This window comes from Cyrtonyx montezumae, unplaced genomic scaffold (genome assembly GCF_038088225.1).
Source record: "Cyrtonyx montezumae isolate F1298 unplaced genomic scaffold, pur_monq_1.0 scaffold_13, whole genome shotgun sequence".
Lineage (NCBI taxonomy): Eukaryota > Metazoa > Chordata > Aves > Galliformes > Odontophoridae > Cyrtonyx > Cyrtonyx montezumae.
In genome coordinates, this window is record NW_027071859.1 from 37,213,685 (window position 1) to 37,237,154 (window position 23,470).

At 37.5% G+C, this 23,470-nt stretch overlaps 1 protein-coding gene across 1 annotated transcript in view; it reads right to left on the minus strand.

Moving 5' to 3' along the window:
* Nucleotides 1-23,470, minus strand: part of MMS22L (MMS22 like, DNA repair protein) — an 84,794-nt gene that overhangs the window by 17,008 nt on the left and 44,316 nt on the right. The window contains exons 14-15 of the mRNA XM_065731041.1: nucleotides 6,947-7,137; nucleotides 4,463-4,613 (exon numbers count right to left, since the gene is read on the minus strand). Coding sequence (XP_065587113.1) covers nucleotides 4,463-4,613; nucleotides 6,947-7,137 — 342 coding nt within the window. The remainder of the gene's footprint in view (nucleotides 1-4,462; nucleotides 4,614-6,946; nucleotides 7,138-23,470) is intronic.

Consider the following 23,470-nt stretch of genomic DNA (forward strand, 5'->3'; position numbering starts at 1 on the left):
TAGAAATGAAGTAACAGAAAACTGGCATTTCTCCTGTGTGCTCTGGGGATTTTGCTCACAATATCCCAACACCTAAAGATAAAACAATAAACTCTGCAATGCCACGCAGAGGAACCTAAAAGATAGATGCATTCATGTTTCCTCTACATTAAACAAAACAAAGGGAGACTAAAATCCACACAATGTGGAATGTCTTATTTCAACAACGGATAATTTCATTGTACTATCTAAACTATCAGTATACAGCACGGAACAATTTTATCTGATTCAAGTTAGAACTTCACACTGATGCTGCTTAAGCTATTCCAGCCTTTCACAGAAAGCTAACTCAGGAACCCATAACCACTCTGAAGTCTGCTCAGTCCCAGCTACATGTAAGATTCAAGAAGCGTTTAGATGAGGTGCTAAGGGATTTGATTTAGTAGTTGGGTAGGGACAGTGATAGGTTGGACTAGATGATCTTGTAGGTCCTTTCCAACCTTATGAACCTATGAAGATGGAAAAGATCTCCTTTAGCAAACAAAGATAGGTTCTGTTAAATTACAGAAGAAAAAAAAAAAAGGCAGCAAGGAGATGAGAAAGGAAACTGTTACACTTGATGTACACTTGAAAATGTGTATATGTATACATTTATGTATACATACACACACGCAGCAAACTTGCTGTATGTACTTTCAATCACTCACTCTTCCTCTTTCAGACAAGAGACAGGCTGGAATCAATGGCACCATCAACACCCAATGTGCAACCACGCTACTGAGCTGTTCAGCATTGCCCAAATTCTATTTGCTTCACCACCACAAGGAGCTGCTGTAGTGACTTTTTCCTAAGTACATCAGTCCCGTACAATTAACTCTGCACAGCCTTGTTGCTAATGGACAGCAGATCTGTTCTGAACCATGTTTGCAATTCCTATCAGATGAGCTCCTCGTGTGCTTCAGGTCACTGAAACTTCCTAAAAATAGCTAAACATTTTTCTTCGAGAGATTCTTCCCCAGCCAGTCCTAGGTGCTTTGACTTTAATGAAAAATGCTTGTATCCTATTCTTGATATATGTACATATAAATCTACTTATTTTCTACTGAATTTTTACTCAGGCTTGCAACAGAGTCCAGATGGACCTGTGGAAGCCAAACTGGAACATCATTAATAAAGATTTTTGGTTTCTTCGTTACTCTGTTAAAACCAAAGACAACTGTACATTTTGGCTGAACATCCCTGTTGAAATGCTGCTGACAATAAGGAGACCAAATGCAAACAACAACAACAAAGAATACAAATTTGAAAATTAAATTCTACTGCCAAAACAAAAAGCACCAGGATGCCTATGGACATTGTGTCCTTTGCAGTAATGTGTGAACAACAACACAAAAAGTCCAACATAACCCTTACATAATTTGGATGCACAACACTAGTCTCTGTGGACTCAGAGGATTAGAAAAACACTCTCTGCTGCGTCTCGCCCTTATTTCTGTTTCTTCCTTGCAGGTAAGCAACTCAGGCATCTTCCTGAAGCTGGAGAGAAATATGTACCCACTCCTTCAGAAAGGAAAGAACAGGAACTACCTGCTAGAGGCATGATTAGTGGTTCTTTTAAATCAATGAGCTCATGCATACGCTCGAAGATAATTTAAATCTGTTCTAATACTATCGTGTACTACACAACACTGATCAGGAGAGGAACTTTAAGCACTACTGCAGTAGAAATACCCAAGCTTGTGCACATGTTCCCAAGGGCACAGCTTGCCCATCAGAACTTTTATTATCAGCACTGAAGTAGCTGATAGGCAAAACAGAGCTTCCATCTGAAAGAGACCAGGCTGAGCTTGCAGGGTGTATAACAGCATCAGCAACAAAATAATCTTTTTACTTTTTAACTGAGGATGTCTGATGTGAAAATTATCACAGCATAGTAACCATTAAGTCTTAAGATTCCAGCACTTGAGACACTTTGATAACTTTTGCTCTACAACTGCCTAAGGTAAATAAGTACTGGAAGCATACTACCAAAAAAAAAAAGCCCTCACAAAAAGGCTGCCCTATTAGCATATAAGAAAATGACAGTATTTACAGTACAGTACATCTGTTAAATTCTATCAAATAAAGTTGTCCTTTCACAAGGAAGTATGAGCTCCTAGTAGCTCTGTTGATGAAGCAGGAATTGACATGTTCTAGGCTCAAAACATTTTTACCTTGCTGGGAAATTATGACAATTCTCCTTGAGACTTGGCAGTCATAACATCTGCTTAGAGGCAGAAATATCTGCCTTGGTACAAGGGCTTTGTGTCCCATGCTCCCAGTGGGAGATTTCGGGACAGGAGCAAGACAGATTCAGAAAGAGAAAACAAGAATGTGGAAGAATGAGAACGAATGAGAAAGAACTAGAAAGAGAGAGAATATACACACATGCAAGCGGAAGGCATATCCATCACAACTGAGCTATGAAACCATGACTTTTCCATTGGGTTTTCTTGACATGGATCCATGCACTTAACATTTTCAGTTATTCCATGGCACAGTCCACAGGAGGAGAGGCAAGAGCCTCTCATTCCTAAACTTGCATTTGGAAATAAAAGTCTGAACTCTGGAGTGCAAGACTCACCTTCGGTCTTCCCAATTCTTGCAACAAGTGCTCTAAACTGCTCAACTGCTCAACACTAACTACCATCAGTGCTACCTGCATTTTTAGATCAAATTATGGCAGCAGGGCCATAGGGGGAAAATCAGCATCAGCCATATGTGCAGGTTCTCTGTTTGTAATGAAAACACTTGAGAGAGTGAATTCTTAGGCCACAGTTCCAAATATAGCTACTGTTACCTCAGCCAAGATGGCTATATTTGTGTATATATTTGTGGATACATATAAAATGATACGTAGAGTGTTTAATAAAAATTGCTAATATATACTTAAGTCTACATAAGGATAATAACATATACTTAAGTACACATAAGGATACAAGAAAAATGTTTTCCACAATAAAGGTAGTGAAGTGCTGGAACAGGTTGCCCAAAGAAGTGGTGGATGATCCTACTTTGGAGACATTCAAAGTCAGATCGGACTGAACTCTGACCAACCTGGTCTAGCTGAAGAGATTGATCCCTGTTCATTGCAGGGGAGTTGGACTAGGTGACCTTTAAAGGTCCCTTCCAACTCAAAGGATTCTATCCTATAAAGTAAATGGTTTCATTGAAGTGTAGACTGGGAGAACTGGTAACTATCCCCGAGCACCTAAATGATACTAAAACTCCAGTTTAGGCATAAAAGTGTTTTCCTTGATCTTACCTCCTGAGTAAGGAATTTACATTATTTATAAATAAGTGTTTATATGTGTTCATCTCCTGCTTCATTCAGCATGTGTTACATATTTGAAACCTTGCATTGACTCAACAACGATCACCCAAGAGGAACACAAAAATCTGGGGACTGAATGCTATGTTCTTAAGTGCAGTATTTACCTCCCAAAACAAGCAACATTTTTCACTTTCAAGTAGAGTCAGACACAGACACATTCACTCATCTCTCACCTCTGCTTCCAAAGCCTGATTCAGTAATAGGAGAATACACTAGGAAAACAAGTACTAACCAAAACCATCCATTTTAGGCTTACATGGGCCTTTTAATTCTAGCTGTATATAGTCCTGGGCAGTGTAATCTAGCTGACCCTACCTGAGCTGATAATGGGACAAGTTAGACTATTTGAGCTTTAGAGGTTCCTTCCAACACCTAAGCAATTCTGTGAAAATTCATCATTGGTATGTAAAACATATGAATGTAATAAATTTTCTTATTCCATTATTTAATTTAAAGAATTCATTTAGCAGGTCTCAGACACATGAGCTCCATGAACATTAATATCTGTTCAAAAAGCGTTTCAAGCCTGTGAAAAAGAAAGTTTTAATGCATGCATTTTCTGACAATCATTTTCTTTATATTTTAAGTACTATCCAACCCATCCTCCTCAGCTTCAGAACTTCTTCATTTAAAAGAGGTCAAGACATTTTAGTATTAATCATATAGTGTCTTCAGATGTCTGTGATAATGTATATTTCAACTTATTCTAAGATATAAGTTTTTCTGTTAAATGTAAAAGGCATAAGAATAAGACCAGTACTTTTAACGAGGAATTTTAGAGCTTACTAAGTTTCAAATTAAAGCACAGCTGAGTCAGGAGGCTAACACTTTGCTAACCTCATTCTTACCTACCATCCTGAGAAATTTTGACTATCCTGAACTATTTACATGTAAAAACAAACAAGAAATCCAACCAACGCAATTAATACCTACTACATGCCATTAAAGTCCAAACAAATATGATAATTTCAAGAAATCTAGAACTTCAAAAGATGCTAAGAACATGGGTCAATTTAATGAAGCATTGCTGTTTGAAGCAAAATTTCCCCCTGAATAAGGAATGAGAAGGTATGGAAGAACTTCAAAGAACAAGTAGTTGCAATTTTTCACCTGTTTTGAATCAGGTGACTCAGATATCTTGACACCAGGTGAGGCCACACCATATCATCCCATCCAAACAGCTGCATCATTGATAGAACAGGTTGTGGTTGAAGATCTGATAGAGCTTTGCTGGGTATATCCAACGCCAAAAGAGCAAAACCTGATTTTAAAGAGAGAAAAACATAGTACTACGTTAATGGTTTATCAGTACATTCCTGTTTTAGAAAAAATGAAACAAAAGAAAAGAAAAATACATTTAAAGTTGATTACAATTAATAATGTGCATTTCTGGAAGTACTAGAAAACTCAGTTAATGCCAGGCAACTACTGGAACAGATGGCATTTATACACATGGAAAAAATGTAGCTGTCTCTATGAAGAAGGTATAGCTTCACCACTGTATCCCTTGTACACGTAAGAATTAATATCATTTTATAGAGTTTAGTTTTATTTAATTTACACACCTCTTGCAGGGCAGAACTGTATTTGGGAAGGATGAACCAGTAAAAGCCGGAGCCCTATTTTTAGAAAAATCTTACAGGTATCAGAGGTTATTGTGTAAATAAAGTACTAGAGACAAGCTTACAACTGAAAAAAAAGGATCTTCATGTAGCAGCTGCAGATCTAGAAAGTGGAGTAGTACGACATGGGCTAGAGCTTTTATTAACGAAGCATAAGCTTTTGCTGTTCCTGCCAGATTTACTGTGGAATCTATATCCAACACTGCCTGCATGAAAAGGTATAAAAAGTACCATCTTTATGCTGCAAATAACAAATGTGCTCAATGTAATGTAATCTGAAATGATGAGGAGTTATTATGGGATAGCAAATGTGTGACATCAAATGAGTCGGGAAAACTACTTTGGAGGGCACCAAAATAACAGGCTCACTGTTTCCCAAATTTTCCAATACTAGTTAAGTATCAGTACCATATTAGTTTATTAAGATAACTATTTACAAAACTTCATGCATTGAGAAGCCCATTTTGATTTAGATGAAAAAGGCTAGTTTTTAGGAATGTCAACAATGAGGCGTTGTAATTAATGGTGTAGAGATGGACTGCCTTAAGCCATGAATGACTTCACATTTCTGCATGGGCTTCAGAATGAAAAAGGAGGTCAGACTGAGTCTCCACTCTGCCTTAGGTGAGGAAGCAGTTTGTGCCAGCCTTCTCCCAGATTATCACATTGTTTCTGCGGCATCGGCCATAATATTTGTGAGAGAAAGAAGAGACAGAAATGATAATGTGAAACTCGAGCTACTTGCCTGGCAGGGGGAGCAGGAGAGCTACGACAGCTGCTCTCTCCTCTGGGCTGCAACCTCTAAGGCAAGAAGCTCACACAATGTGGAAAGGGTTTGCCTTATCCTGGGTAGTACTGCCTGACTTGTCTACATACAGCAGGTCACAATTGCACTCCACTACTTCTAAGCAGAGTTTATATCAGGCTGCTCTTCTTGCTATTTCATTGTGTTAATATAAAATAAAAAGAAGTAACACTGTAGGAAACGAACGAAAGTTGTGACACTAACAATGACTTCATTTGATTTGTATTGCTGTTTTCTATAAATGTTTCAGCAGCATGAGACCACTACCACCACTGCATGCTGCATCCTTCATTAAAGTCACCTACTAACTACTGCAGAGCTTCATCAAATGAAGGGTCTTTTCATGTTCCTATTACCAAATCAGTGCTTTGGAACTTATAAATTTACCTAATTCATATCATGATAGGGAAAAAACAAAAAACAAAAAAACAAGAGCAACACATTTTTCTAAAATCCCTATACTTTAGCTAAAAGGATAGAAGATGATTTTAACTGCAGAATACAATGTTGACTACTAACAGTTAAGATCAAAATGAGATTTCTTTCTATTTGATGACATGCTGATTCTCCTGCTGCACATGGAGTACACATTCATATGGAATACTGTCGGTCAAGATTAAGACTCCTCAGTGTGAGCAAAATGAAAAATTAAACTGAATTATGAAAGAGTTTTATGACCATGACGACCATAAAGGTTCAGCAAAAAAACAGCAACAGACATATAAATAACCTTTTAAAAACTGTCTTCAGATATAAAATATTATACAAAACAAAAATTGATTGAATCACACTCAGGGAAAAGAATAGTCAACACAAAGATAAGCTTCTGCAAAAAGATATAAATTCTAGATACAGTGAAATAAGTTATTCTCATTTAAATAGTGTAACATTTGCAACGGCGATCAAGGTCTGTGACTAAGAGAGAAAAAAGTCAGGCTTGTATGGCTTGAAAATCTTATGGAGTTCTCAGTCTGGTTGTATTCTATCAGCTAATTCAACACTACAATATTTCTTCTTGACAAAATATTTAGCATAGAATCTAATTTTTTGCAATTATGCATATTAGTACATGGAAGCAGAAACATCACAAAAGAAAATCCTTGAAAGTTTGTGACCCAGAACATAGTGAAAAAAATTCATTGCTTTTAACGGAGGCTTAGTGCTAACCTGCTGCTGTATCAGCAAGCTGAGGGGAAGGTGGCATCTGTGACATTCTCTGGCTCTTCAAATAGGGAAAGAAATTTCTCCAGAGAGCACTGGCGACAGCAAGGTGGTGCTCTTTAGCCACTAATGGGAGCTGAGCATTTGATTCTGCATTCCCTGGTTGAAGTCCCTGGCTTACACGTTTGTGCACACTCCTAGGGAGAAACAAAAACAGTGTTTACATTCAATAAATGAAAAAAATCGGATCTTTTAAAAATGCATTTACAACTGCTTTATAAACGGTGGAGACTGAGAACTGAAAAATCATTTGTGTAATTAAAACCTTTATGCAAAGGCATTATGCATACCAGTTGTTTGACGGATGAACGATGGCATATTAAGCACCATAAAGTTAATGTTAATTACTAATGTCAACCATTAATTATATGCTTTTTAATATGTCAGATCAAAATGAGGAATAGGCAGTTTTAAAATGAATATCTGCATTTTGCAACTGCTAGCATGACAGGAAAGTCTGCTTACTATCCAACGCCAGCTGCGTTTTAAAATTGTTGCCAGTTTTGGGTAGTGTTGTGCACTGCAAATAATGGCAAATGATTTTGAGCAATTGTAAGGCTTCCTTTGGAAACCTATTTCTCATTTGTAAAACCTCACTAGATACAAGTTTTGATAAGGGAAAAGATTCATTTTATCCTGATGTGCTGCAGACAATTAGGTTTGACAGCAATGCCCACAGCTTTGTTAGTACAGTAAGGACAAAAGTTACCACTACACATAACTCCCATCTCTTCCTGAGACAATGTGGCATGAATTCAATAACGCACTCAATTTTCTTTGATTCTTCTAGTACCATTCCTGCTACTTAATCTAATTTGGAAGTTGTGATTTTCTAGAGGTTTAATAGAGATATGTCTGCAGGGAATCAATGTTCCCAGAGAAATGGGGGTTGGGGGAAAGCATTAATATATTTGTCTGGTAGAGTAGGTTAGGAGGCATTACGGCACTGGGCTGATCAACTAAATAACATGCTTATTAAAAACAATCTGTAGGAATGCACTATCATTCCTGTTCCTATTTATCTTCTGGTCAACTCAATTGAGATTGTGCATTAAAGCACAGGCAGCATTATTACATTTGCTTTATTAAATTCCATAAACAGCACTGTAAAGTCTCAGTCAAGATATTTATAAGATAATGGCAAACAGCAGAGCCATCGAGACTTATCTGAACACTAACATTTGGAGACTATAATGCATTTTTTTAATTGCCATTGTCAAAATCGCAAGAGTTTCGCAAAAACACTTCCTTTAGATATTCTTTCTGGGCTCACCCTAATTTGAAATAAACAAAAACAAAAAACTCCAGTCCTCAATGCCCTCCTGGGAAAGTGGGAAAATTACAGAAGAATTATACAACTCACAGCACTCATTAGGACATCTGAAATTGAATAATTTTAAATAAAGAGTAGGCTGGCTGCAAGGCCTTCACTTACTAGGGTTGATATTAGAAAAGTATCTCATTATTCCAACTTAATATCCAAAAATTCTGCCTAAAACATGGTTTAAAACATAAAACACACTGGATGTCAAAGGTAACGGTACCTCATGCCTGCCTGTGGGCATCCATTAGCTTCAGTAGATAGAAGTGAGAAAATTGAGAACCAGCTACTTTTTGAATAGCTACATTTACCAGACACTGAAGGTTATGTAACATTAGGAGGAATCGAGGATATTCTTGAGAGTTGGAATTAGTCCAAACACAGAACTGAAGATGGGGATTCTAAGCCTAGCATTTATTCCCTGTGCGGTTTCACATAATTCATACAGCCTTTGTTAGCCTCAGTTTCCCAGCCATGATATTTGGATAGTAAGACAGCTTACCCTTTAAGGATGCTGTGAAAACAATCTGTGCTTAGAAACTGAGGATTATATTCAGCATGTCTGTTGGTGTTCCTATTTACAAGGTATATTCTCCAAGTCAACACGAATTGAAGAGAAGTGAGATTAGCATTATAAAGTCAAGCAATACTTCTCTGGGAGTACCTCTTATTAAAAAAGGACAAAATAAAGGGTGCAGAAATAGTGAGGTCTAGAGGATAGTCAATGAATAAGCAAAAGAAGGACTAGACAAGCAAGTTAAAAATATATTTTTGTCCATTAAACAAAGAAAGGTAAACAGTAAAAGCACAAAGGGATTCTCTTTTGTTTTGTTAAGGAAAGTACGTTTCCTCACAGTGCAGAAAATAAAACCTCCAAGACCAACTCTGTCCAACTTACACTCAGACTAAACTGTAAAATTGCACAAAGACCTTTACGTCTCCTCTAAACTGTCTCTCCAAAGAAGGGTGGCTTGCATCTCCTTTAGACATCTATGCAAAGTAGAAGGGTGTACAGACTTCTAAAGTAAGGCAATACATCTCTGTGTCAGTGGAAGGGCAACACATACAAATCAGTATTTATGTTTATTCATAGTAACCTACACAAATGCTTGCAATAACATAAATGCTTAGGATCGATGGGAGCATCAATATGTGCTGCAGTTCATGTAGCCAGCTGCTTCCACAATTAAGGAAATTTATTTAATTCCATAAAAATGCAGACAAATACGGTTTTATTTTGTATTCAGACTTCCACATTTTTCTGACACTACACGAGCATACCATAAAGTACCACCCAAGCTCTGAAAACACATACATACGCTTGATTTTCCATTATGTTAAGACCTATGGAACCACCAGTTGTCTCACTACAAATGTAATAATAACTTGGTGTGGTTTCTTACTCATTTTAAATCCTGAATTTTTTTATTTATGCAAAAAGAAGTGGTTGCGTTCTTTTTTTTTTTGTTTTTCTTTGCTTGTTTGTTTTTGTTTCATTTTTCTATCAGACCAAATAAACCCTAGGTTCATAAAATAAGAGAATGTTTGTGCTACTTAAAATTCAGTTGAGCTGGATGTAAAGATATAACAGTGCAGGATTATTTTTTAAGTCCTACACCTGGATATGGAATTGCAATCATTTATCTGGACATGGGTATGGAATCAAACTCTGCCTGTGCTACCTCAATCTTGGATTATTAAAACAAAGTGGAACCTCAGGTCAAACTGGAAACGATGCACCAAGTGTCGATGGCTGCCCATATATTGGAAGAAGTCACTGCTAGTCCATAACCTGCCATGGCTACACGTTGGCTTTCAGACTTTCAATTCAAACTGCAGTGGCTCAGAATTGCACAACGCTGACACAACTCCTCTCTCCTCCTGCCAAGCACTACCACAGACACATGCTGCCATTCTCAGTGGCTCCAGACCACAGATACAGGCACTGTTTTCTTCACAGATAGTACTCCTAGCCCCTCTGCTCCCAGATTACACCAATCCAGTCATGGTATCCAGAAGTCTCAGATGCACAGCACAGCTAAGAATAGGAAAGTCCTTTAAGAAGACCTGAATGACCTTAAAATGTTGAAGGAAATAAAACAACAAACCAAACCAATAGAACCAACATCCTTGGATAAATCAAGTCAGACTGAGTAGAGATGTACAACTATTTTCAAAATCATGAATAGCTTTCATGTTTGGAATTTCAACTTTCAGCATCAGTCCTTTCAAAGAAAAGTCAGCAGAAGCAAAATGAAACAAAGCATTATCACACGGATTCAAAAATGGAAAATACGGCCCTCTTGTCCTCTGTAGATCAAAGGACTGGAAGAGTGCTTCAGCTTGGAGACCTTCCTTACAAAATCTGCCTCATTTTGCCTCAAGATTACTAGTGCAGTTTCGTGTTCTGATATTCCAGCAGCAAACACATCATGTCTTAATTGAATGTTGCCATTACGGTATTAAAATGAAAGATTAGACTGAGGGAAGCTGAGGCTTCTTCAGCAATGGGAAAGCCTTAAAGATTTCAGTATAAAGAATGGAAAAGATATGGAGTTTAGTTAATGCTAGAATAAAAGAAGTATGAGTTTTTATATCAGTGAAGACAACAGAAGAACCTTACATCCTCTCAACAAATCCCAGACACAGAAGGTATATCAGCTTCTGGGAAAAGTGCACAACAACATAAGTATCAACTTGAGATCACTCCCAAACTCATAAACTACATTAACAATGAAAATTATTTTTGTTCCCGCTGAAAAGATTAGCAACATATTGTACAATAAGGATCTATTAAAATCCAAAATAAAAGAGGCAGCGTTGACACTACTCCATTTCGTAACACTCCTGCTGCCATTCCTTCCTCACTGGTCAACATACAGAAATTAAATGGCACTATTACAAATGTAATGGAAGGGCTTTCCTGTAGAAATCTATCCAGCCACATTTTCTGTGGGTGTATTAATTTTACTGCAGTGATACACTAAAAATTTGTGCTGTTGCTAAAGGTGCACAACTGTGAGATCCCTGCTTGACAGCAGTTCACTCAGCTTGAATAAACAAGCAGTATTTACTATGCAGCACTTCAGAATTTAGTCCATAATTATTCACCTACTTCCACTTTCTTCACATGCTATAATGCATCAATATTTCTTTAGTATCTCTTATCATTTCCTCCTCATTTCACCAGAAATGAGGTTTCTCAGAGTGAATAAAACCATAAGCAAGTTGTTTGCAGAAGACATACACGTTCCCATTAATTAGTCCTATCCTGAATTAAGATGAAAAAAAAAAATCCTTGGATGCTCTCCATATAACTTTCAAAACAGTTTGGCACAGGTATTCATATAGTTGACTATCATGGCATTCATTTACACAGTAATTACAGAAAATCACAACTACAGCACTTATTTCATTGATCCATACAGACACCAGATCTCATGTTGACAAACTGTTCAACTTCTACTTAGTAATTTGCTCAAGAGCATTTACTAATATCTGTGCTTCAAATATGCAGTTTTCACTAAATATATGTACATTTCTGAAGTCATCATCACTGATGTGACCTAATGTAGGTGACAGCCTGCTCTGTCTAGGAGACCTGCATGGGTCCCAATTGACATTTCTATGATACCTGGAAAGCAACACAATAATGTTCATTTTAGATACAGACCAGCTTTTAATGTACTGGAAGTCATAAACTACACTTCTCCCATATGCTGGAGAAGATGGAACCAAGCAAAGAAATCAGTAACAGCTTGCAACTGAGAGCAATTACATCAAAATTAGTTCATACAAACTAATTAAGAAAAGACATAAAGACATCTTTCTTGTTCACTTCAGCAACTATCTCCAAGTTTGAAGTATCCAGCCACACAATTCTACTTCTAGATGCAGATTCACAAAAAGATTCTGGATTCAAAGAAGTGGCACACTAGTTGCACAACAGCACACCTAGAAGAAAGTGCTCCAGCCTAACTATGCTTAGATACTAACGGAAAGTCACAAATGTGGGATTCCCTTAATAAAGGCTTTCAGCTTTTCCCAGCTCACTTGTGAACTATGTCACCACTTGACCTACTGCATAAAATGGTGATCTGCCTTCTTCTTGTACTCGAATACAAGCGGGTAGGGTTGCTGAGCTTTGCTCTTAGTTATCAGTGTTTATTAGGTGCACTGATATCATGCTTGGAAGAATTTTAAGTGCCAAAACATCAAGTTTATGATCTCAAAGTGGCTAAGCTGACTGCTAAACAGTGGAGGTCTGTGAAAATAGCCTTAATACTTCTGGGCACACACACACTAGAAGTACCTAAGGAACTTCAGTGGTCAGAATAGAGTCCCCTGCAGACTTTCAGATATTTTCACATTAGGTATTTTCTGTGGAACATGCATGAAGGCAGGTGACTAAATTTTACATAAGCCTGATTCAAACATCCAAATCCTCTTTAAAATCTGTTTCGAAGCGCTTTGGGACAGAAGTTCTTTATATATAGTACACAGTATATTGAGACTGGTAGGATTGAAGTAGCAGTGTGACAGAAATAATCCCACCTCAAATCAGAATCTCTCAACTTAAGTTGTTTCCATAGCAAAGTGTACATACAAAATTTCTACAGAGTTTTTGTAATACTTGAGCAGCAGCACTTTCACTCTGATAACTGAAAATAAGTAAGTAAATAAAAGGTACAGAATTTTAACCCATCTTTAGGGAAATAAAAAGTAGGTTTTGGAAGGATAAGCAACATGACAAACTTAAGGCCAAACCCAACATTCCCCATTCATTAAAAGAAACATTTGAAGAAAAGAAATTGCTCATAGTGAAAGCATTGGCACCATGTATACCATAGTGATAGCAACCTCATCACCACAGAACTGTTGTGCTGACTGTACAAACAGAACTGCAAAAAACACGAAAAAAAATTATCAAACATTAATGTATCATCATTAGCATAGTATTTATGGAATTATGTTTTGGTGTTCTCCCTTCAGTTTAATCTGCTTCAATAATCCAAAATAAACTGCGTGTTTAAGTGTTTACTGGAAAACAGATGTCAGAATAATAAGCCTAGTTTCATGCGCGTGTGATATGATCACTGTCTGTTGAGATGAGAGGGGAAAAATGGGAAGGATGCTTTTAAGAACAGAACCATCCAGGAGTGAATGCCTTAATTCATCCATTTGTGCACAGCAATGTGAAGCATAGAAAAAGTGACCTCACATACATGGATGAAAGAGACATGAGAAGCAACAGATGGGTGCAAGGGTTAAAAATCGGGGCACAAACAGATCTCAAATGGCTGAATCATAATTCACAAACTGCCCACTTAGTAACCAGATCGCTATATTTTGAACTGGAAGTTCCCAAGGTACCTAGAATTCATCTCAACACCCCTAAATGCCCACAAATGCCTTGAGCTGAGCATCAAATTTAGTCTCCATCTACTGGAGTTCAGAAATCTGATCATGGCTAACCCATGTCAACAAAAGCAAGGTGTAGCAGTAGATGCCTTAATTTTACAACCTGAACACATATTTTTTATATATAAAAACCTATGAGTTACAGCCTCGGGAAGCAGAGCACCTGGATCATTTTGATGAACTGTTTTTGGGATCCAGCACTGCTCCTGTGACTGTGAATTCTACATTAAATCACTGGGGAAAACAAACAAACAAACAAACAAACAAAACAAACACAAAAAACCCCCACAACACTAAACCTTAGAGTGAGAAATGGAGCTCATCATGCTCCAGCATTATGCCCTAACCACTAGGTAGTCTAAAGGATTATCTGTTGCTTTTTTATTAGAAAAACAGAAAAAAGTATAAGCATGCAGCTTCAGCGCTGGGACTCCACAGTGGTTTGAAGTATGGAATGCTGCTCTTCTTGATACTGAATCAGTCACTTCTGGGCCCCCACAGATGAATACTGCATTCAGTCTTCCAGTGGTCATTTTCGGCAGGCATGAAAGAAACCCACACACGGGAGACAAGATTCAGAGGGATGATTTTCTGTAAGCATGTGGGAAGAAGTATTTACAAAAGGAATGCTTAATTCTGGTTCCTGATTTTCACTCTCTAAGACACATGCCTAACACTTAGACAACAAATCAACTAATTTACAGGCAACTCATTTATTCATCATAGCTTTATTTTATGTCTTCAGATGCTATCAAGGCATTCAGAGCGGTCTGATTTTAAATATATGCTGCACATTCCAAACAAGTTGCTCTTCAGCTGGATCTGCTACTCTAGGCCACTAGCTCCTCATACATTGCTGGAGAGGTTCAGACAACTTGAGAGCAGCAGTCTGCCAAGTTCGAGCCTCCTCTTCCTCACCAGAACGGATCTGTCAGGCATGAAGATGGCCTAGTGCTTAGGAGTAAAAGTTGAACAAATCCCTGCATCACCATACCACTATCTGACAATCTACAGAGAATATCTTGAATTACTCATCATATATGCATATAAAACAAAAATACCAGGGCACATAGCAGAAGCAGATTGCATACTTTCTCCCAGAGCACACAACTAGCTTAAACAGAGCCTTTTTAATTTTTCGCTTATAATATACATCTTCAAATCTCAGTGGAAGAAACTACTATATTCCTTTTGTTAGTGGCTCATGGACAGAACAGACTCAACGGTTAAGAAGCTTCAGATGTGACAATTTAGAAGAGCAATGTAATTAATGCATATTAAAAATCCAGATGATCATCCCCAGTCAAACTATGAAAAGCAGCTCAAATCACATGCATCAATTTAGCTTCATGTCACTTCTCTAAGTAAAATAATGCCAGCTGAAAATATCCTGAACTAAATGACTCTGCTTAATTACAAAACTAGGAAATCTCATAAAATACAAATATTTTCAAATAGGCTTAACTACAGTTAACTATCGTAGACAACTACTTTTTCCCTTAAAGCCATTCAAAGACTAAAGCCAAGTTTCATTTCTCAGACATTACTTGGGCTATTCCCTAAACTTATGAATGACTGGGGAAAATATGAGGGATCCTCTCAAAGTTGTAGGGCAACATAAATTCCCAGTATGCCACCACTAAGTTTGGCAAAGACAGGAAGTATAAAAGAAAAAAATAAAGTCAATTTCAAGGCTCAAAGAATTGTATTCCACTCAAAGAAACGTGGAAATGCTTCATACAGGACAGTGGGCAGACAGCAAATGCTGAAAAGTTTAACTCTGCAAGTATAAATAAATAAACAGAAATGAAATGACCTCCAAGCACAGTCATCTCTCCTCTCTTCTATTATAGCACTTCTTTGATCACATTCTCCTTTCCTCGACCTTTCTCCCATGCACTATATCGTGGAAGAAAGACCTAGAGAATGTGACAGCCTGTCCTGTCCTTCTGACTCTCCCAGACGACTGTGGATGCAGTGAGACTTGCAATGATCCAGACCATACAGATGCCACAATCGTGACATGCAAGTGAAAGCTGTCATGGAAAATTTTTACAAGTGTTCATATCTGTTACTGCTTGATGTAGTTCTTAAATATACTGGCAAATGGGCCAGCAGTCTACTTCAGACATCTCTTATTAAATCACAAGATATAGAAAGTATACGTCGAAAAGAAATAACACAGAAAATCATGGAGAGAGAAAAAGGAAATCAATCTTTAAATCCAACCCTATGGGTCAAATTCCCTAAATCCAGCAAGTTCAACCAAAGACACAATTCTATAATATTCATTATTGGAGGTAGGACAACAGGTCCTGATAATTTTCCAAGCATTTTATCTTACATTTCGGAGGAAAGCTGTTCACTAACAGGCCTGCATATGAATACAAACATAAAGTATAAACATACACATATAAAATCTCAATACATCTTACTCTGTTTCTATAATTTACTGGCACATACGTAACACTGCTTAAATTTAGATGCAGAATGCCAGAAAACTTTTTAATAATTACTCTCAAATGTTTACAACCCGAAAATAAGTCCATAGTAGATTCCAAAAACATTCACTATTTTATCAGTGATCAAACAGTGTAACAGTCACTTTAGATAACCACTGAACATTTTTAGGACATGGTTAGTCTTAATGAGTATCCTATGTCCAAGTTCAGGTGGAGAAATGCCCTTTGCAACATCTGCGTGATCAGACTAATATGTAAGTCACTCTAAAAACAGTGCCACCTACTTATTGCATGGAAAATACAAATAGAGTAACAGTATTTGAGTGAACAAACTCTCAGCAACAAAACTATTTTTCAACAGTCACCAACATTAGCAATGCATTTTCACCAATAATGATTGAAGGCGTGGCACACTCATAAAGCTCAACAGCAGCAGAGGTGACCCACTGTTTCACTGCTGCTATGACAGCACTGTTGCGAGTAAAATGTTGCCCATGTCTTTCATTGGCCCAAACAGATGGAAATTGGAAGATACCAAATCTGGACTCTACAATGGGTATGGTAGGACAGTCCAGCCAAGATTAGGAGTATGCTCCACAATCTCCAAACTGGTACAAGGTCTGACATTACTGCATTGCAGGAGAAAGGTAGTCTCCTCTGGCATGAATCTGTAAGTTTGAGCCTTCAGCTTAGTAAGGGTCATGATGTAGAGGCCAAAGTTGATGGTCTGTATGGATTCCAGGAAATCCAGAATGATCACTGCTTTCCTATCCCAGCAGACAGTGCACATCAAGTTACTTGCTGGAAGCCATCTTGAAATTTTTCTTCAATGGAGAAGTCACATCATCACTCCATGGACCATCACTTTGACTCCACTGGTAGTGGTGAGACCACATCTCATCACTGGTTAAGGATATGATCCAGGAAACTGTCACCTTCAGGCCTGTATTGGTTCAGCAGATCCTGACAAACTTGCATATCGTGTTCTTTCTGTTCTTGCTCGAGTATTTGTGGGGTCCACCTAGAGCAAACTTTGTGACATTCCAGCATTGCCACCATCATTTCCAATGCGCTGAAGCTGATACTCAGCTCCTTACACAGTTGTCTGGTGTCAATCTGTCGTTCATGCAGATGAGTTGATTGAGATTCTTCATTGTATGGTGACAGGTGTGCATTCCATCCAGAACATGGCTTGTCCTTCATGTTGCTGTTGCCACTATTGAAATGCACCACCTCACTGTGCACACACATACACCGTTTGGACTCCACAAATCTTCAACAGGTGCTGATGAATGTTAATGGGCACAAATTTTTCTGCATGGAGAAGTTCATTTCCATCCCATTGCTTCATACACACTTCCATGTGAGATGCCACTCTATCAGATTTCCCCTCTGCTGCAATCTGTTCACATGCCAAAAAAATGTACTGGAATATTGGCAGGAAGGTTCAACCCCTACTGCTATACCACCAACATCCAACTCTAATATCATGGGCCAACATAATAAAATAGGAGGCATTATTTTCAGAGCAGCCTCTGTAAGAATACTGATCTGAATGTCACAAAGCTCATCTCCTGATATCAAAGATTCTCAGCTTCACTGGAATGGGAAGTGTTAATGCTCTGAATAGAAGGTTTTCAACTTCAATTGAATCATGTGAAGATTATCAATATAGCAGCAGTGTACAAAGGGGCTTCAGCAAGGTTACTGAGTTTAATATAATCCTCTCTATAGCTAGTAACAGAGTAATAGAGAACCCTGTGTTAACTATGGACAGCATGCTGAGTGTGCTCAGTAATACTTTTAAATTACACAAGGCGAACAAGAAATCCCCAACATCTTTATTATGCTCAAAGACAAAGATATTAATAAGGACAAACAACCCTAAACACAAAGGCAAAGAAAAGCTAAACATCCAGAGCTGCAGGATATTAGTTAGCACTGTCTCCTCAACCCTTCTCAGAGGGTGCAACTACATCACCAAAAAGACAAGTTGTTATGACCATAATTTAAATGCAAGCACTAAACCTCTAAAAGACTGCTTTTGCTAGGTCTACTGAGAGAGAATAATACATCTGCTTCAGCCAACCTAGCAAAGTTGTGCCAGAGAACTGTTTTCTTTTCCTAGCCACATTTAACTGAAATGGTTGGAAGAGCATCAAAGACAATACAACCTGTGTGAATTCAACTACTTCACATTTTAGACTGTGGAACAGTCTCGGGGAAACCCTGAAGTTAATTTGAGCTCAACTGCAACATACCTTTGTTATCTTCAGTAGTATTTAGCCAAGTTAGCTTATGTCAGTACAGTACTGAGGGGGAGTTAAGATTGCACTTTTCACTGTTTGGTTAACGCAGAGACAGTATAAACTGGAACACATGCACACGGACGCAGTTATCCTATGCAGTTCCAATATATCTTTCCAAGAGCCAGGATAGTCAGTCCCAGTATTCCTATTACTTCCTACCTCAAAACATAAAAGTCTCTGATAAATTCCCCTGCCAGATGCAAAACTTCAGAACAGTGCACATGTCTTGGGCCCTACTGCACTTTTTTGCAAGTACTCTCTTCAAGGTGGCTTGGGATCACAGCTTATGTGTCAGTACATGCAGGCTCATAGCTTAAGTGTCAGGATTCAAAACAAGTTCCTCACACAGCCCCTAAAACATCCTTTATAAAAGGCACACTCATCCACGTGATGGAGTCTGTAGGCACATCACATTGTGTGATGGAAGTTTTTCTTCTAAACTCCAAACTGAGCTACCACTGATAGCTCCCCCAAATGAATGACAGGATATCAAATATTCTGCTAGTAAATACCATATGACATATTTTCTGTCACAGCATGCAATGGGCCTATAGGAATTAGGGAGCTCTGTGCTGCAAAGTGCCTCAAAGCATTCACCTTAAATTTTTGTTCACTGTTTTAAACATGGAGTCACCTGTTATATAAAAAGATTTGCTAGAGAACTACTGAGAACTTGCAATTACATTTTTGTAACTTTAAATTATAACTAATTTTTTTTCCATTTTTCTTTTTAATTTGTGTATTTAAGATTCATAGTGCTCAGTTTTCTTTCTGAAGCAGTTTATGTTCTGAAAAACAGGAAGTCTAGATAAAATCATCTTTATTCAAGTTCATACCCCATTAGGAATATAAATTCTAGTGTATGTCATAAAAGGAACAGGTAGTATTAGCTGTTACGTTTTTAGCTGTAAACAGTGGTCACTGCAAGCACACAAGACCATTCTTAACAATCTTCTATGACAGCTTTTCCTTGCCATGAGAGCAACAGGGATAGCAAATAGTCCTAAGTTAGGAGGACTTCAGGCTTTCTTCAAAATATTCAGAATTCTTTTGAATTCACTCAATCCTGTCAAGGTCTTTCAAATAAGCTCTTTAATTTCAAAACTCTAAATAAAGATGCTGTACATTAAATAATATCCTGGTGTTATCTACAACAGATAACATCAGAATAACACCTAGAATAAATACTGTTGAGCACAAACCCCACATTCTCCATTCTTACTTAGGGATCACAGAACATCTGGTGTTGGAAGAAATCACTAGATTTCACCTGGTCCAAACCAGCTCAAAGCACAGCCAGTCTTGAGTGACTCTAAGGTCAGAAATTTTACAACCTCACTTAGAAAGTTGTTGCAATGTTTGACTATTCTTACTGTGAAAATTTTAGTCTTAAATGTAATACAGGTATTTTTTTCAACACAATCTCATGTTTGCTTCCTACCTCTATCTGAAGGGTCTGATTCCATCTCATCTGCTACCTCCTATTAGACAAGTTGTAGGAAACAATAAAATACCTTTCTCCCACCACCTCCCCACCACCACCACCAATTCTCTTTTACTGAAGGCTGAACAAACCCAATTTTCTCTGCCTCATCTCACAGGGCACATACTCCACACAGTCCTATTCAGCTTAGTGGTCCAGTGATCCTTGACTTAACCCAGAAGTATTGCAAAGTCTTGTCCTGGGAATCCAGTATGCTGCTTATTTATAAAACAACTTACCAGAAATTCCTCAAGAACAACAGAAAGTCGACAAAATGTGTCTACGTAATGGCCCACACCATGACACAGCATATTTTTTGAGTATTTACAAGTTCATCCTCTGCCATTAGTATCTCCCACTGCCTTTTACTCAGAAAAAAATGCCATGAGTTATGAAAACAATACACAGTAGAACTGGAATGCCAGTCAGCTGGTCCTAAAAGGCTAGTGCTGAAACACCTTTTGAGGCACTACCATTTCCAAGAAGTATCATCCTGCCTTCAGCTGCTCTCTGGGATTCTGAGATAAGAAAAACTCCAGCTGACTACTATAGTGGCAAAAGAGATTCATGTTTTCCCCAGGATATTGCTTACATACTTAAAAAAGGTAATTTTTCACATAGCAAAAATAATAATTAAAAAAAAAAACAAATAAAAAATACAACTTAACCTTAGTCAGACTCCCTTAGCATTCAGAGCCCAGTAGTTTAATGGACTTCCCACATCAGGGGTAAGACAGCCGCATTATGTATTAAAATGGAAATCCATTTGTGCTCATGGTGTTTCACTCGAATGAAGAACACACATACTGGTTTGGAAAAGCTTACAATCTGAAATATGTGATGGTAAATTTACACTCAAAGATAACTAAAATTCTTCTCAGGCAAGCTATGAAAATTAAAGTTTGGTGAATGGCTTCAAACAAATTAACTGAGCACAACTTCACCACCTCTCTCCAATATTCTCCTTTACAGCAAAACTGTTGATGCACAGTTTCTTGCACTTGGCACCAGGACAAGAAAAGAACTGGTAGAATATCCATCCATCTACGAGGATGTGGTGTCACCTTAAATAAAAGTTCCTGATCTGATCAGATGTGAAAAGGACTCTGAGGTTAACCACACAAAGTCCTGAGTGGAAATGAAGGAACCACATCAAACAAACCTCAGATACTGAAAACCAACAAATAAGCGATACTATTACTCATAGTTACTTATTTGGAACATAATTTCCAACAATATACCTGCCTTAACATTGCAAATGCATCATATGCTTATTACCAGACCATTCTTATTTAAAACTTGAAGATTTTCTTTTCTTTCTATTAATTTAGTTATAGTTAGAACATCGACAGAGGAACTCTTGTTCCAATGTAAAAGTCTATGTATTTACTTTTTAAATGAAACTCTCCTGTTCCTGAAGTTCCTTTTGCAGAAAATCAAGAACTGTATGAATATGGATAGTCTAGCAGCTTGCTAGGACTCACATACTGTAGACAGTTTAGGAAAAGTCTCTGTATGACAAAAACCAGGGAGGCAGACAAACTTGTGCTCAAAACAATGACATAACTTATTTCCAAAAAATACACTGTATTTCATCTCTGAAAAATCAATTTTATTTCTTTTTATAAAGTATCTCTGATGCTAAAGGATGTTTTCACCCAATGTATCTTCTTAGTGAAGATTACTCTGGGTACAAAATATCCCCCTACTAACATTGTTCCTAACACTTGGTAACAGACAGTAGAGATAATTTTCTATCATTCAGGAAGAACCGTGGGCTTGCTAAACTTTTATCATCATCCCCTACGAATGCAGTAAAAATCACTTCTAGAACTGATGGTTTATTAGATCAAAGCTACCATCAACAATGTCAATTCTGCCTGGTCACGTTAACAGAAAAATGTTTTATGAGTTCTACCACTGGGCATCCATTTAACTTCCAGCACCAGCTACGTTGTAAAGCCACGCACATAATTTATTTGGTGACCTGCGTGTGTGGGAAGCATTATCTATGCGACACTTCTCGCAGTCTGACAAAATGCTTTGATTTGTACTGTTCAGATGCTTGAACAAAGAGTTTAAGCAATCACCAACAACGGCTTTTATCTCCAAATGTGCTAAAAGTATAACACTATATATACATGAGAGCAACCTATTGCTTTAAAGAGCAGATTTGATAAAATAGAAGTGATTGGATAAATATTGCATTTTCAACTTGTACATATCTTGTCCATTACGTTTAAATATTGAGTAAAGTTCATGTTTATCTTCAACATCATTTTTAGCAATTTCCCCATAAAATATTCCCAAGTGCCTCCATGGTATCCATGGAAACCTCTATGCTTACATATAGCTTAAAATACACATCTATTCCAATTAGGTGAAGTAAACAGAAAACAGCATCCATACTTCCCCATGCTACTGCTGTCTTTTAACCAGGATTCAGCAATCTTTGAAACAGTTCCCAGTTCAAGATTGCCACATGCAGTCAATGACAGATAGGGATGCCACCAAAGTCTGTTCCCTGTGTCTCAGAAGAATCCATTTAATTACTCCTAATAATATATACAATATACAAACACAGGTAACTAATAAATTTCTGCATAATTGTAGCAATACAGAGTCAACAACTTACTGTCTTTCTTTCAGTGCAAAGGTATTGTTGCTACTCTGCAAGACCTCTGCTTAGTCTACTCCTTCTCTATATAATAAAAAGCATCTTATGTATAATCATCTGACATATACGGTATTATCTTCCAAAAGAGACTCACCTCAGAGAGGATGTAGGCTCAATAAAATATTAATAATATCTACTATTTAATTGTTTTTCGTATGAAAATAGAAAGAGTGCTGCTTAAGAGTAAGAGCTTGCAGCACAGAATTTCTGTTTTAAAACTTTTTAAACTTTTTTTAAACTTTTAAAAACATTCTGCTTCTGTGGGCCAGCTTGGTTTTATTTTAAAATTCCTTATTAACCTACTTGATTTCCTTTTTGAGAAAGCAGCTGAACAAGGTATTTACTGATGCTTTTATATAACAAACACTGCAGGGAAAAACCAGCATGGTTCCAGGGACACCTACCTGTTCTCACCACTCTTTAATTCTGTTCGGTATGTCATGCCCTTACTCCATGGCATTAGGTGCCACAGAGATACAGTATTTTGTTAATAATGGCTGTACTCAAAAATAAATTTTTCAAGTTTCCTATGCAGCTGTTAAGAGATTTCAGAAACGCTGCAAGACACGCGGAGTTAAATGTTTAAGCTGTTTTCCTATCTTGTTCTTCAAAACCTTAAACTAGGAAATCCCTAGAGTGAAAAGTCAGAGAAAGGCTACCATCCCCTCCAGGGTTAAAAGATGCTTTTGTAAGATTTTTAGGTCAGATTAACCTTTTGCTCAGAATAGGGCTGGTTATTGGTTTTATTTTTTACTGTCTTTAACACAGGTAAAAAAAAATCAATATGAAGCGAGACA